Here is a 15,978-nt window from a genome sequence, read left to right on the forward strand (position 1 = left end):
TACACCAGAAGTGAATGGTTCGCTGTAGGGGGAACGTCTACACCAGAAGTGAATGGTTCGCTGTAGGGGGAACGTCTACACCATAAGTGAATGGTTCGCTGTAGGAGGAACGTCTACACCAGAAGTGAATGGTTCGCTGTAGGAGGAACGTCTACACCAGAAGTGAATGGTTCGCTGTAGGAGGAACGTCTACACCAGAAGTGAATGGTTCGCTGTAGGAGGAACGTCTACACCAGAAGTGAATGGTTCGCTGTAGGGGGAACGTCTACACCAGAAGTGAATGGTTCGCTGTAGGGGAACGTCTACACCAGAAGTGAATGGTTCGCTGTAGGAGGAACGTCTACACCAGAAGTGAATGGTTCGCTGTAGGAGGAACGTCTACACCAGAAGTGAATGGTTCGCTGTAGGGGGAACGTCTACACCAGAAGTGAATGGTTCGCTGTAGGGGGAACGTCTACACCAGAAGTGAATGGTTCGCTGTAGGGGGAACGTCTACACCAGAAGTGAATGGTTCGCTGTAGGGGGAACGTCTACACGCAGAAGTGAAAGTAGGGGAACGTCTACACCAGAAGTGAATGGTTAACTGTAGGGGAACGTCTACACCAGAAGTGAATGGTTCGCTGAAGTGAATGGGGGAACGTCTACACCAGAAGTGAATGGTTCGCGCTGAAGTGAATGGAGGAACGTCTACACCAGAAGTGAATGGTTCGCTGTAGGAGGAACGGCCTAATAATTCAGAGTGAATGGTTCGGCTGTAGGGGGAACGTCTACACCAGAAGTGAATGGTTCGCTTGTAGGAGGAACGTCTACACCAGAAGTGAATGGTTCGCTGTAGGAGGAACGTCTACACCAGAGTGAATGGTTCATTGTAGGGGGAACGTCTACACCAGAAGTGAATGGTTCGTAGGGGAACGTCTACACCAGAAGTGAATGGTTCACGCTGTAGGGGAACGCCTACACCAGAAGTGAATGGTTCGAGGGGAACGTCTACACCAGAAGTGAATGGTTCGCTGTAGGGGGAACGCCTACACCAGAAGTGAATGGTTCGCTGTAGGGGGAACGTCTACACCAGAAGTGAATGGTTCGCTGTAGGGGGAACGTCTACACCAGAAGTGAATGGTTCGCTGTAGGGGGAACGTCTACACCAGAAGTGAATGGTTCGGCTGTAGGGGGAACGTCTACACCAGAAGTGAATGGTTGTAGGGGGAACGTCTACACCAGAAGTGAATGGTTCGCTGGGGGAACGCTCACCAGAAGTGAATGGTTCGCTGTAGGGGAACGTCTAGAAGTGAATGGTTCGCTGTAGGGGGAACGTCTACACAGAAGTGAATGGTTCGCTGTAGGGGAACGTCTACACCAGAAGTGAATGGTTCGCTGTAGGGGAACGTCTACACCAGAAGTGAATGGTTCGCTGTAGGGGGAACGTCTACACCAGAAGTGAATGGTTCGCTGTAGGGGAACGTCTACACCAGAAGTGAATGGTCTCTGTAGGAGGAACTGTAGGGGGAACGAGTACACCAGAAGTGAATGGTTCGCTGTAGGGGGAACGTCTACACCAGAAGTGAATGGTTGGCTGTAGGGGGAACGTCTACACCAGAAGTGAATGGTTCGCTGTAGGGGAACGAGTACACCAGAAGTGAATGGTTCGCTGAATGGTTCAGGGGGGAACGTCTACACAGAAGTGAATGGTTCGCTGTAGGGGGAACGTCTACACCAGAAGTGAATGGTTCGCTGTGAGGGGGAACGAGTACACCAGAAGTGAATGGTTCGCTGTAGGAGGAACGTCTACACCAGAAGTGAATGGTTCGCTGTAGGGGGAACGAGTACACCAGAAGTGAATGGTTCGCTGTAGGAGGAACGTCTACACCAGAAGTGAATGGTTCGCTGTAGGGGGAACGTCTACACCAGAAGTGAATGGTTCGCTGTAGGGGGAACGTCTACACCAGAAGTGAATGGTTCGCTGTAGGGGGAACGTCTACACCAGAAGTGAATGGTTCGCTGTAGGGGGAACGAGTACACCAGAAGTGAATGGTTCGCTGTAGGGGGAACGTCTACACCAGAAGTGAATGGTTCGCTGTAGGGGGAACGTCTACACCAGAAGTGAATGGTTCGCTGTAGGGGGAACGAGTACACCAGAAGTGAATGGTTCGCTGTAGGGGGAACGTCTACACCAGAAGTGAATGGTTCGCTGTAGGGGGAACGTCTACACCAGAAGTGAATGGTTCGCTGTAGGGGGAACGTCTACACCAGAAGTGAATGGTTCGCTGTAGGGGGAACGTCTACACCAGAAGTGAATGGTTCGCTGTAGGGGGGACGTCTACACCAGAAGTGAATGGTTCATAGGGAAAGAGACGGAGTAGTACACCAGAGGGAAGGAGACGGAGTAGTACACCAGAGGGAAGGAGACGGAGTAGTACACCAGAGGGAAGGAGACGGAGTAGTACACCAGAGGGAAGGAGACGGAGTAGTACACCAGAGGGAAGGAGACGGAGTAGTACACCAGAGGGAAGGAGACGGAGTAGTACACCAGAGGGAAGGAGACGGAGTAGTACACCAGAGGGAAGGAGACGGAGTAGTACACCAGAGGGAAGGAGACGGAGTAGTACACCAGAGGGAAGGAGACGGAGTAGTACACCAGAGGGAAGGAGACGGAGTAGTACACCAGAGGGAAGGAGACGATTGAGTACACCAGAGGGAAGGAGACGAGGAGTAGTACACCAGAGGGAAGGAGACGGAGTAGTACACAGAGGAAGGAGATTTGGAGTAGCACACCAGAGGGAAGGAGATGCGGAGTAGTACACCAGAGGAAGGAGACGGAGTAGTACACCAGAGGGAAGGAGACGGAGTAGTAGACCAGAGGGAAGGAGACGGAGTAGTAGACCAGAGGGAAGGAGACGGAGTAGTAGACCAGAGGGAAGGAGACAGAGTAGTAGACCAGAGGGAAGGAGACGGAGAGTAGACCAGAGGAAGGAGACGGAGTAGTAGACCAGAGGGAAGGAGACGGAGTAGTAGACCAGAGGGAAGGAGACGGAGTAGTAGACCAGAGGGAAGGAGACGGAGTAGTAGACCAGAGGAAGGAGACGGAGTAGTAGACCAGAGGGAAGGAGACGGAGTAGTAGACCAGAGGGAAGGAGACGGAGTAGTAGACCAGAGGAAGGAGACGGAGTAGTAGACCAGAGGGAAGGAGACGAGTAGAGACCAGAGGAAGGAGACGGAGTAGAGACCAGAGGGAAGGAGACGGAGTAGTAGACCAGAGGGAAGGAGACTTGAGTAGTAGACCAGAGGGAAGGAGACTGGAGTAGTACACCAGAGGGAAGGAGACGGAGTAGTACACCAGAGGGAAGGAGACGGAGTAGTACACCAGAGGGAAGGAGACGGAGTAGTACACCAGAGGGAAGGAGACTTGAGTAGTACACCAGAGGGAAGGAGACGGAGTAGTACACCAGAGGGAAGGAGACGGAGTAGTACACCAGAGGGAAGGAGACGAGAGGCCAATAGTACACCAGAGGGAAGGAGAGAGGAGGAGTACACCAGAGGGAAGGAGACGATAGTACACCAGAGGGAAGGAGACGGAGTAGTACACCAGAGGAAGGAGACGGAGTAGTACACCAGAGGGAAGGAGACGGAGTAGTACACCAGAGGGAAGGAGACGGAGTAGTACAGAGGGAAGGAGACGGAGTAGTACACCAGAGGAAGGAGACGGAGTAGTACACACAGAGGGAAGGAGACGGAGTAGTACACCAGAGGGAAGGAGACGGAGTAGTACACCAGAGGGAAGGAGACGGAGTAGTACACCAGAGGGAAGGAGACGGAGTAGTACACCAGAGGAAGGAGACGGAGTAGTAGACCAGAGGAAGGAGACGGATAGTAGACCAGAGGAAGGAGACGGAGTAGTAGACCAGAGGGAAGGAGACGGAGTAGTAGACCAGAGGAAGGAGACGGGAGTAGTAGACCAGAGGGAAGGAGACGGAGTAGTAGACCAGAGGGAAGGAGACGGAGTAGTAGACCAGAGGGAAGGAGAAGGAGGCAGTAGACCAGAGGGAAGGAGACGGAGTAGTAGACCAGAGGGAAGGAGACGGAGTAGTAGACCAGAGGGAAGGAGACGGAGTAGTAGACCAGAGGGAAGGAGACGGAGTAGTAGACCAGAGGGAAGGAGACGGAGTAGTAGACCAGAGGGAAGGAGACGGAGTAGTAGACCAGAGGGAAGGAGACGGAGTAGTAGACCAGAGGAAGGAGAAGTAGAGACCAGAGGAAGGAGACGGAGTAGTAGACCGGAGGGAAGGAGACGGAGTAGTAGACCGGAGGGAAGGAGACGGAGTAGTAGAACCGGAGGAAGGAGACGGAGTAGTAGACCGGAGGGAAGGAGACGGAGTAGTAGACCGGAGGGAAGGAGACGGAGTAGTAGACCGGAGGGAAGGAGACTGAGTAGTAGACCGAGGGAAGGAGATTGGAGTAGTAGACCGGAGGGAAGGAGACGGAGTAGTAGACCGGAGGGAAGGAGACGGAGATAGTAGACCAGAGGGAAGGAGACGGAGTAGTAGACCAGAGGGAAGAGACGGAGTAGTAGACCAGAGGGAAGGAGACGGAGTAGTAGACCGGAGGGAAGGAGACGGAGTAGTAGACCGGAGGGAAGGAGACGGAGTAGTAGACCGGAGGGAAGGAGACTGGAGTAGTACACGGAGGGAAGGAGACTGAGTAGTACACCGGAGGGAAGGAGACGGAGTAGTAGACCGGAGGGAAGGAGACGGAGTAGTAGACCGGAGGGAAGGAGACGGAGTAGTAGACCGGAGGGAAGGAGACGGAGTAGTAGACCAGAGGGAAGGAGACGGAGTAGTAGACCAGAGGGAAGGAGACGGAGTAGTAGACCAGAGGGAAGGAGACGGAGTAGTAGACCAGAGGGAAGGAGACGGAGTAGTAGACCAGAGGGAAGGATACGGAGTAGTAGACCAGAGGGAAGGAGACGGAGTAGTAGACCAGAGGGAAGGAGACGGAGTAGTAGACCAGAGGGAAGGAGACGGAGTAGTAGACCAGAGGGAAGGAGACGGAGTAGTAGACCAGAGGGAAGGAGACGGAGTAGTAGACCAGAGGGAAGGAGACGGAGTAGTAGACCAGAGGGAAGGAGACGGAGTAGTAGACCAGAGGGGAAGGAGACGGAGTAGTAGACCAGAGGGAAGGAGAGACGGAGAAGTAGACCAGAGGGAAGGAGACGGAGTAGTAGACCAGAGGGAAGGAGACGAGTAGTAGACCAGAGGGGAAGGAGACGGAGAGTAGACCAGAGGGAAGGAGAGACGGAGTAGTAGACCAGAGGGAAGGAGACGGAGAGTACACAGAGGGAAGGAGACGGAGTAGTACACCAGAGGGAAGGAGACGGAGGTAGTACACCAGAGGGAAGGAGACGGAGTAGTACACCAGAGGGAAGGAGACTTGAGAAGTACACAGAGGAAGGAGACGGAGTAGTACACCAGAGGGAAGGAGACGGAGTAGTACAGAGGGAAGGAGACGGGAGTACACAGAGGGAAGGAGGAGAAAAGCACCAGAGGGGAAGGAGACGGAGTAGTACACCAGAGGAAGGAGACGGAGAGTACACCAGAGGGAAGGAGACGGAGTAGTACACCAGAGGAAGGAGACGGAGTAGTACACCAGAGGGAAGGAGACGGAGTAGTAGACCAGAGGAAGGAGACGGAGTAGTAGACCAGAGGGAAGGAGACGGAGTAGTAGACCAGAGGGAAGGAGACGGAGTAGTAGACCAGAGGAAGGAGACGGAGTAGTAGACCAGAGGGAAGGAGACGGAGTAGTAGACCAGAGGGAAGGAGACGGAGTAGTAGACCAGAGGAAGGAGACGGAGTAGTAGACCAGAGGGAAGGAGACGGAGTAGTACACCAGAGGGAAGGAGACGGAGTAGTACACCAGAGGGAAGGAGACGGAGGAGTAGACCAGAGGGAAGGAGATTTGGAGTAGTAGACCAGAGGGAAGGAGACGGAGTAGTAGACCAGAGGGAAGGAGACGGAGTAGTAGACCAGAGGGAAGGAGACGGAGTAGTAGACCAGAGGGAAGGAGACGGAGTAGTAGACCAGAGGGAAGGAGACGGAGTAGTAGACCAGAGGAAGGAGACGGAGTAGTAGACCCCGGAGGGAAGGAGACGGAGTAGGGAGGGAAGGAGACGGAGTAGTAGACCGGAGGGAAGGAGACGGAGTAGTAGACCGGAGGGAAGGAGATTTGAGTAGTAGACCGGAGGGAAGGAGAGACGGAGTAGTACACCGGAGGGAAGGAGACGGGAGTAGTAGACCAGAGGGAAGGAGACGGAGTAGTAGACCAGAGGGAAGGAGACGGAGTAGTAGACCAGAGGGAAGGAGACGGAGTAGTAGACCGGAGGGAAGGAGACGAGTAGTAGACCGGAGGAAGGAGACGGAGTAGTACACCAGAGGAAGGAGACTGAGTAGTACACCGGAGGGAAGGAGACGGAGTAGTAGACCGGAGGAAGGAGACGGAGTAGTAGACCGGAGGAAGGAGACGGAGTAGTAGACCTGAGGGAAGGAGACGGAGTAGTAGACCAGAGGAAGGAGACGGAGTAGTAGACCAGAGGGAAGGATACGGAGTAGTAGACCAGAGGGAAGGAGACAGAGTAGTAGACCAGAGGGAAGGAGACGGAGTAGTAGACCAGAGGGAAGGAGACGGAGTAGTAGACCAGAGGGAAGGAGACGGAGTAGTAGACCAGAGGGAAGGAGACGGAGTAGTAGACCAGAGGGAAGGAGACGGAGTAGTAGACCAGAGGGAAGGAGACGGAGTAGTAGACCAGAGGGAAGGAGACGGAGTAGTAGACCAGAGGGAAGGAGACGGAGTAGTAGACCAGAGGGAAGGAGACGGAGTAGTAGACCGGAGGGAAGGACACACACACGACCAGCTAACGACACTTCAACATTCTGTGTCTTTCCCCAGAAGCGAAAGACGGAAGACAAGAAGACGGCCCAACGAGGGGCTCTGTCGGTAAGTCTCATCTCCTCCTTATAGGTCTCCTCCGCATGGGCGGTCGGGTGAGGTGGCCCAACGGGGGGCGGTCGGGTGAGGTGGCCCAACGGGGGGCGGTCGGGTGAGGTGGCCCAACGGGGGGCGGTCGGGTGAGGTGGCCCAACGGGGGGCGGTCGGGTGAGGTGGCCCAACGAGGGGCGGTCGGGAGGTGGGCCCAACGAGGGGCGGTCAAGTGGAGGTGGGCCCAACGAGGGGCGGTCGGGTGAGGTGGGCCCAACGAGGGGCGGTCGGGTGAGGTGGCCCAACGAGGGGCGGTCGGGTGGAGGGCCCAACGAGGGGCGGTCGGGTGGAGGTGGCCCAACGAGGGGCGGTCGGGTGAGGTGGCCCAACGAGGGGCGGGCGGGTGAGGTGGCCCAACGAGGGGCGGTCGGGTGAGGTGGCCCAACGAGGGGCGGTCGGGTGAGGTGGCCCAACGAGGGGCGGGCGGGTGAGGTGGCCCAACGAGGGGCGGTCGGGTGAGGTGGCCCAACGAGGGGCGGGCGGGTGAGGTGGCCCAACGAGGGGCGGGCGGGTGAGGTGGCCCAACGAGGGGCGGTCGGGTGAGGTGGCCCAACGAGGGGCGGTCGGGCGAGGTGGCCCAACGAGGGGCGGTCAGAGTGGGCCTCCAACCAGGGGCGGGTGAGGTGGCCCAACGAGGGGCGGTGTCAGAGGTGGCCCAACGAGGGGCGGTCGGGTGAGGTGGCCCAACGAGGGGCGGTCGGGTGAGGTGGGCCCAACGAGGGGCGGGCGGGTGAGGTGGCCCAACGAGGGGCGGTCGGGTGAGGTGGCCCAACGTGGGGCGGTCGGGTGAGGTGGCCCAACGAGGGGCGGCCGGGTGAGGTGGTTGAGCTGGCCCAACGAGGGGCGGTCGGGTGAGGTGGTTGAGTTGGCCCAACGAGGGCGGTCGGGTGAGGTGGCCCAACGAGGGGCGGGCGGGTGGAGGTGGCCCAACGGGGCGGTCGGGTGAGGTGGCCCAACGGGGGGCGGTCGGGTGAGGTGGCCCAACGAGGGGCGGTCGGGTGAGGTGGCCCAACGAGGGGCGGGCGTGGGGCCCAACGAGGGGCGGTCGGGTGAGGTGGCCCAACGAGGCGGGCGGGAGGCCCAACGAGGCGGCTGGCGGGGAGGTGGCCCAACGAGGGGCGGCGGTGAGGTGGCCCAACGAGGGGCGGCAGGTGAGGTGGCTCGGTTGAGCTGGCCCAACGAGGGGCGGTCGGGTGAGGTGGCCCAACGAGGGGCGGGCGGGTGAGGTGGGCCCAACGGGGGCGGTCGGGTGGTGAGGTGGCCCAACGAGGCGGGCGGGTGGGTGAGGTGGCCCAACGAGGGGCGGTCGGGGAGGTGGCCCAACGAGGCGGCGGGTGAGGTGGCTCAACGAGGGGCGGTCATGAGGTGGTTGAGGTGGCCCAACGAGGGGCGGTCGGGTGACGTGGCCCAACGAGGGGCGGGCGGGTGAGGTGGCCCAACGAGGGGCGGTCGGGTGAGGTGGCCCAACGAGGGGCGGTCGGGTGAGGTGGCCCAACGAGGGGCGGTCGGGTGAGGTGGCCCAACGAGGGGCGGTCGGGTGAGGTGGCCCAACGAGGGGCGGTCGGGTGAGGTGGCCCAACGAGGGGCGGTCGGGTGAGGTGGCCCAACGAGGGGCGGTCGGGTGAGGTGGCCCAACGAGGGGCGGTCGGGTGAGGTGGCCCAACGAGGGGCGGGCGGGTGAGGTGGCCCAACGAGGGGCGGGCGGGTGAGGTGGCCCAACGAGGCGGTCAAGAGGTGGCCCAACCAGGGGCGGTCGGGTGAGTTGGCCCAACGAGGGGCGGTCGGGTGAGGTGGCCCAACGAGGGGCGGCCGGGCGGGTGAGGTGGCCCAACGAGGGGCGGCCGGCTGAGGTGGCCCAACGGGTGAGGTGGTTGAGGTGGCCCAACGAGGGGCGGCCGGGCGGGTGAGGTGGCCCAACGAGGGGCGGTCGGGTGAGGTGGCCCAACGAGGGGCGGTCGGGTGAGGTGGCCCAACGGGTGAGGAGGTTGAGGTGGCCCAACGGGGGGGTGGTGACCACACAGGGCTCTTACTTGAGCAGCTCCAGGATGGCGAGGACGATGTCGTTGACGTAGCAGAACCCAGAGGCCTCAGACTTCTTGGCATGATGGAGTCCTCCGGCCCAGTTGATGGCGATGTCCGTCTGCTGCTTGTTCAGCTTCACTGCCCCCGCTACACACACAGATTAGAGGACAGAGACAGGCAATAAGGAGAGAGAGAGAGGACAGAGACAGTCAATAAGGAGAGGACAGAGACAGTCAATAAGGAGAGAGAGAGAGAGGACAGAGACAGTCAATAAGGAGAGAGAGAGAGAGGACAGAGACAGGCAATAAGGAGAGAGGACAGAGACAGTCAATAAGGAGAGAGGACAGAGACAGTCAATAAGGAGAGAGAGAGGACAGAGACAGGCAATAAGGAGTGAGAGAGAGGACAGAGACAGTCAATAAGGAGAGAGAGAGAGGACAGAGACAGGCAATAAGGAGAGAGGACAGAGACAGTCAATAAGGAGATATTTACAGAGACAGTCAATAAGGAGACGAGATAGAGAGGACAACAGAGACAGGCAATAAGTTATAGATAACAGAGACAGGCAATAAGGAGTGAGAGAGAGGACAGAGACAGGCAATAAGGAGAGAGGACAGAGACAGTCAATAAGGAGAGAGGACAGAGACAGTCAATAAGGAGAGAGAGAGAGGACAGAGACAGGCAATAAGGAGTGAGAGAGAGGACAGAGACAGGTAATAAGGAGAGAGTACAGAGACAGGCAATAAGGAGAGAGGACAGAGACAGTCAATAAGGAGCGAGAGAGAGGACAGAGACAGTCAATAAGGAGAGAGGACAGAGACAGTCAATAAGGAGAGAGGACGGAGACAGTCAATAAGGAGAGAGGACAGAGACAGTCAATAAGGAGCGAGAGAGAGGACAGAGATAGTCAATAAGGAGAGAGGACAGAGACAGGCAATAAGGAGCGAGGACAGAGACAGGCAATAAGGAGCGAGGACAGAGACAGGCAATAAGGAGAGAGGACAGAGACAGTCAATAAGGAGAGAGGACAGAGACAGTCAAATAAGGAGAGAGTAGAGACAGTCAATAAGGAGAGAGGACAGAGACAGTCAATAAGGAGAGAGTACAGAGACAGTCAATAAGGAGCGAGAGAGAGGACAGACAGTCAATAAGGAGCGAGAGAGAGGACAGAGACAGTCAATAAGGAGCGAGAGAGAGGACAGAGATAGTCAATAAGGAGAGAGGACAGAGACAGGCAATAAGGAGCGAGGACAGAGACAGGCAATAAGGAGCGAGGACAGAGACAGGCAATAAGGAGAGAGGACAGAGACAGTCAATAAGGAGAGAGGACAGAGACAGTCAAATAAGGAGAGAGTACAGAGACAGTCAATAAGGAGAGAGGACAGAGACAGTCAATAAGGAGAGAGGACAGAGACAGGCAATAAGGAGAGAGTACAGAGACAGTCAATAAGGAGAGAGTACAGAGACAGTCAATAAGGAGAGAGGACAGAGACAGTCAATAAGGAGAGAGTACAGAGACAGTCAATAAGGAGAGAGTAGAGACAGTCAATAAGGAGCGAGAGAGAGGACAGACAGTCAATAAGGAGCGAGAGAGAGGACAGAGACAGTCAATAAGGAGCGAGAGAGAGGACAGAGACAGTCAATAAGGAGAGAGTACAGAGACAGTCAATAAGGAGCGAGAGAGAGGACAGACAGTCAATAAGGAGCGAGAGAGAGGACAGAGACAGTCAATAAGGAGCGAGAGAGAGGACAGAGACAGTCAATAAGGAGAGAGTACAGAGACAGTCAATAAGGAGCGAGAGAGAGGACAGAGACAGTCAATAAGGAGAGAGTACAGAGACAGTCAATAAGGAGCGAGAGAGAGGACAGAGACAGGCAATAAGGAGCGAGAGAGAGGACAGAGACAGTCAATAAGGAGCGAGAGAGAGGACAGAGACGGGCAATAAGGAGCGAGAGAGAGGACAGAGACAGGCAATAAGGAGCGAGAGAGAGGACAGAGACAGTCAATAAGGAGCGAGAGAGAGGACAGAGACAGTCAATAAGGAGGAGACCTATAAGGAGGAGATGAGACTTACCGACAGAGCCTCCCGTTGAGAGCTGACAGAACTCAAACAGGCCGTCAAACACTGGGCAGTCCTCTCCCACATTAACTGTTAGAGAGCAGCAAGGATAGAAGACACTCATTTGAGATGTGTGATTGAATCCTGCACATTCGTTCAATTGCATTCAAAGCAAACCTTGGTTTTAGGGTGAACTATCCCTTTAAATAACACATAGGGCCGCCCCACCTAAACAATGCTAGGGAAACACTGTCCGCTACTCACACTTCGCATCTGCTTACTGTGCTCTGACATGTTGTCTGGCGGATGGAACGCAGAACTTGATGTAGTCGTCACTGTGGTACTGGTCATCTCCTCTCCACTGGGCCTTGTCAGAGTCTCTAGAGGTCGGAGGAAATCAAAAAGGGATGGAGAAAAAAGTCAGTTAAAAATGTTTAAAGGTGGAAAGCACCTGGTTGCTAAAAATGGTCACCTAATTTCATCTGATATTATCAATAACCCAAAATATATGGAAGGTCAGAAAGCGTATTGTCCACAAATATCCATCTCGGTCTTTATAAGTCTGTAGGACTTTGGACCAGCTCAACTATACAGAAAGTTACTTTGGACCTGTAGTAAAGTGTGTTGAAGAATTAGGAGTCCACAAGTATCAACTTCAGTCTATACAATATATTACTATAACATGTTTTTATTCCAACAGAGCAAGTCAGTTATGAACAAAATTCTTATTTACAATAACTGCCTATCGGCTTAAACCGAACAACGGCAGATAGTGTCTCGCTCCCAATCATGACGGTTATGATACAGCCTGGGAGTCGAGCAATTAGAGTCTGAAGTAGCGCCTCATAGCACGAGATGCAGTGCAGCTTAGACCGCTGCGCCATCCTCTATAGACCCATCTCTTGGCCACGTTCTGAAAAGTATCGCTTTGGCTTATTTGATGTTTAGGATTATTTTTTTAATGTGTGCATCACTAATTAGGAAGTTTGTATATTTCTTTTTTAAAGTGTATAAACCCCCTGTAGCTGCTGTGCTTACATATATCTCCATCTTCCTGTACAGTCCATAGTTGAGCAGGAGGTTGTGGGTCATACTGGATCCTGTGGGGTTTCATGGGATGTCCCTGGCCATAGTAATAATTACCTACGTCGCCTGGGGAGAGGAAATATGAGGTTTAGACAAACTACCGAAACAACATTTCCTTCCACCTAGCCCCAGAGATAAGGTATGTAACTGTGTTCTTTAACATTTCTCATTTTAGCTTTATGCGTTTATCCAGAGCGACTTACAGGGTCAATAAAAGACACTGTTCACCTGGTCGTCTCTGGGATTCGAACGAGCAACCTTTCTATTACAGTCTCTCCCAGGCTCTTAGCGGTCGATTTAAAGTGCCGGCTTTTGTTCCAGGCTATAGCACTATCACGCCTGAATCACACATGCAAGCCTGGTAGCTACACAGCACGAAACACAAATTATAATAGTAATCAAATGGGCAGCCTCTGAAAAGTGATCTGAATCTACAGGCTCAAACCCCTCTCTCTCACACACACACCTATACAACACCGCTAGCTACATGATAACCCCACTTTACTAAACAAATGGTGTAGATAAATAAGAAGAGGCCATTTGTGATTCAAAGACACTCAATTCCTAACCATCTCCTCGTTATTAGGCTAGGTGTCGCAAATTTAGAAAAGCATCAACTTGCTAGCAAGCTAGATATCGGAAATTTAGCTCATTTGGGGGAAAAAAAAAAAGACCATTCAAGTTGCTTTGGCTAGCTCACCAAAAAAAAACGTATTCCTAACTAGGTTAACTAGGTTAACCAGGCTGACTAACTTAGCTAGCGAGCTAACCACTCTGCGGCTACAGTAACGTTAGCATGCTAACTCACCTCCGGCACTTCAACGTGGATCAACAGCAAAAATATACTTTTTTTTTTTTATCGAGCACCAAAATCCTTCGCCGATACAATCAATAATATTGCAGACAAGACACACACTAAGCTACATAACAATACATCTTACCATCATAATAATAGCAAACTTTCTTCTTTGTTCCTCCTGCAGACGACAGCGCCATTTTACTGTAATTAACAGGGGCGCCGTTCTTTATGCCGCACAGGATGAAAAACACACCTCATTAGCTTGGAAAAGAAACATACTTTTAATATCATAATGCCCCCTCTCCTCCCCTCTTCCTGTATATGCCAGGGTTGAAGGCCCATGTTTACTTCAATAATTAATGAGTGATTGGGGACACTGATCCAATGCACAGGAAGTGGGTCTGAGTTAAGTGGGAGCAAAGCAGGAGACTGGACATGAATACCCAATGAGATGGGTTATCACTCTGAGAGCTAGCCTCAGTAATGAAGGAGAATTAGCTGGCTGACATGGACCTGTCGTTTTACCTGACACCAGCAATATGTTTGCTCCTCATCTCACTGCAGGCAGAATTATGCTACATCCAACAGGCCCAGGTTTTCAAAGCATGCTGTGCTATAGGATTTGCTGAAGTTGATGTAAGTAAATTCAAGTATGAACACATTTAACAGAGATTGCATCATTCCTTAGGGATATTTTGTTCAAGTAACTCGACACATCATGATGGCCACTACTGCGTCGCAGTAGTTTTCCTGGAGGTGCATATAGTAATGTGCCTAGAAAAATAGGTAAGTGAATGAAGTGGAGCCCATTTAACAAAGCAGCAGCTCAGTTCACCCCAGATGCAGACTGACACCACGATAGCTCTGGCGATCATGGGAGGCACAACAGGGCTCTGTAGCTGCCTGTCAGTCTCTTTAGCCACATTAACAGAGCTCATACTGGCTGGCCTGATTAGTGGCAGACTCAGACAGAAATAAAAATAATCTCCATATATTATAACTAACATGAACCCTCAACTTTTGGAGGTGAGATCAAAGACTCTCTCCCATGCCAGGAGAGTTATCTTGTGCAAGGAAATAAACTGAGATATGTGAATCAAATACACACAGCTCCTCCATCACCTCCCTCTGCTGTGTTCTCAATGGCAAATAATTAGTCACTTCACTCATTTTGTACTACCACCAGGTTCCAATGATTAAGAAGATACCATAGTCGATAGTTTCAGAAGTGTAAAGTTTTAATGTCGCATGCACAAGAAGTGCAGTGAAATGCCTTTCTTGCAAACTCAAACCAAACAATTAAATAATCAATAACGGTGTAATACCGGAAAGAATATGAAGAACACCATAAGTAAGTAAGTATACTATACACAGGGTTGGTTCCAATGCCATATTTACAATGTGCAGAGATACTGGAGTGATGGAGGTAGACAGATATACATAGGGGGTTAGGTCGACAAGGCATCAGGATGTATATGATAAACAGAAAGCAGCAGCTTGTATGTGAGTAGAGCGTGTGTGTGTGTGTAGATTCAGTATTAATGTATGTGCATATTATCTGTGAGAGAGCAGAGTGCGTGTTTGTGAATAGTGTGTAGGACCCAGTGAGTGTTTAGCATATGAGTGTGAGACCCAGTGAGTGTTTGTGTATAAATGTGTAGGACCCAGTGAGTGTTTGTGTATAAGTATGTGAGACCCCCGTGAGTGTTGTATATAAATGTGCAAGGACCCAGTGAGTGTTTGTGTATAGAGTGTGTAGACCCAGTGAGTGTTTGTGTATGAGTGTGTAGGACCCAGTGAGTGTTTATGTATAAGTGTGTAGGACCCCGTGAGTGTTTGTGTATGAGTGTGTAGGACCCGTAAGTGTTTGTGTATAAGTGTGTAGGACCCCGTGAGTGTTTGTGTATAGAGTGTGTAGGACCCGTGAGTGTTTGTGTATAGAGTGTGGTAGGACCCAGTGAGTGTTTGTGTATGAGTGTGTAGGACCCCGTGAGTGTTGTGTATGAGTGTGTAGGACCCCAGATGCAGTGTTTGCGTATGAGTGTGTAGGACCCGTGGAGTGTTTGTGTATAAGTGTGCAGGACCCAGTGAAGTGTTTGTGCTTATGAGGTAGTGAGGACCCAGCCAGCGGTTCAGTGCATAAGTATGTAGAGACCCCGTGAAGTGTTTGTGTATATGAAGTGTGTAGGACCCTCGTGAGTGTTTGTGTGTATGAGTGTAGTGAGACCCAGTGAGTGTGTTTGTGTATGAGTGTGTGAGGACCCAGTGAGTGTTTGCGCATGAGTGTGCAGGACCCAGTGAGTGTTTGTGTATGAGCGTGACCCAGGAGTGTTTAAAGGAGGTAGGACCCAGTGAAGTGTTTGTGCATGAGTGTGCCAGGACCCAGTGGAGTGTTTGCAGTATGAGTGTGTAGGGACCCAGTGAGTGTTTGTGTATGAGTGTGTAGGACCCAGTGAGGGTTTGTGTATGAGTGTGTAGGACCCCGTGAGTGTTTGTGTATAAGTGTGTAGGACCCAGTGGAGTGTTTGGTATAAGTGTGTAGGACCCAGTGAGTGTTTGTGTATAAGTGTGTAGGACCCAGTGAGTGTTTGTGTATGAGTGTGTAGGACCCAGTGAGTGTTTGTGTATAAGTGTGTAGGACCCAGTGAGTGTTTGTGTATGAGTGTGTAGGGACCCAGCAGTGAGTGTTTGTGTATAAGTGTGTAGGACCCAGTGAGTGTTTGTGCATGAGTGTGTAGGACCCAGTGAGTGTTTGTGTATGAGTGTGTAGGACCCAGTGAGTGTTTGTGTATGAGTGTGTAGGACCCAGTGAGTGTTTGTGTATGAGTGTGTAGGACCCAGTGAGTGTTTGTGTATAAAGGTAGGTAGGACCCAGTGAGTGTTTGTGTATGAGTGTGTAGGACCCCGTGAGTGTTTGTGTATGAGTGTGTAGGACCCAGTGAGTGTTTGTGTATGAGTGTGTAGGACCCAGTAGGCAATACGTAA

General features: G+C 52.8%; 1 protein-coding gene and 1 pseudogene across 1 annotated transcript; both read right to left on the reverse strand.

The window, feature by feature from the left end:
* Positions 1-6,991: 6,991 nt before the first annotated feature.
* On the reverse strand, positions 6,992-8,388 carry LOC127909600 (proline-rich protein 2-like). The gene is made up of 2 exons (XM_052471763.1): positions 8,376-8,388; positions 6,992-8,196 (listed from the first exon to the last, which is right to left on the reverse strand). The coding sequence occupies exons 1-2, from the start codon at positions 8,386-8,388 to the stop codon at positions 6,992-6,994; spliced, it is 1,218 nt and encodes a 405-aa protein (XP_052327723.1).
* A 412-nt stretch (positions 8,389-8,800) lies between these two features.
* On the reverse strand, positions 8,801-13,190 carry LOC127909170 (histone deacetylase 2-like; annotated as a pseudogene).
* Positions 13,191-15,978: the final 2,788 nt, after the last annotated feature.

Source organism: Oncorhynchus keta, chromosome 19 (assembly GCF_023373465.1).
Source record: "Oncorhynchus keta strain PuntledgeMale-10-30-2019 chromosome 19, Oket_V2, whole genome shotgun sequence".
In the NCBI taxonomy this organism is placed as follows: Eukaryota; Metazoa; Chordata; class Actinopteri; order Salmoniformes; family Salmonidae; genus Oncorhynchus; species Oncorhynchus keta.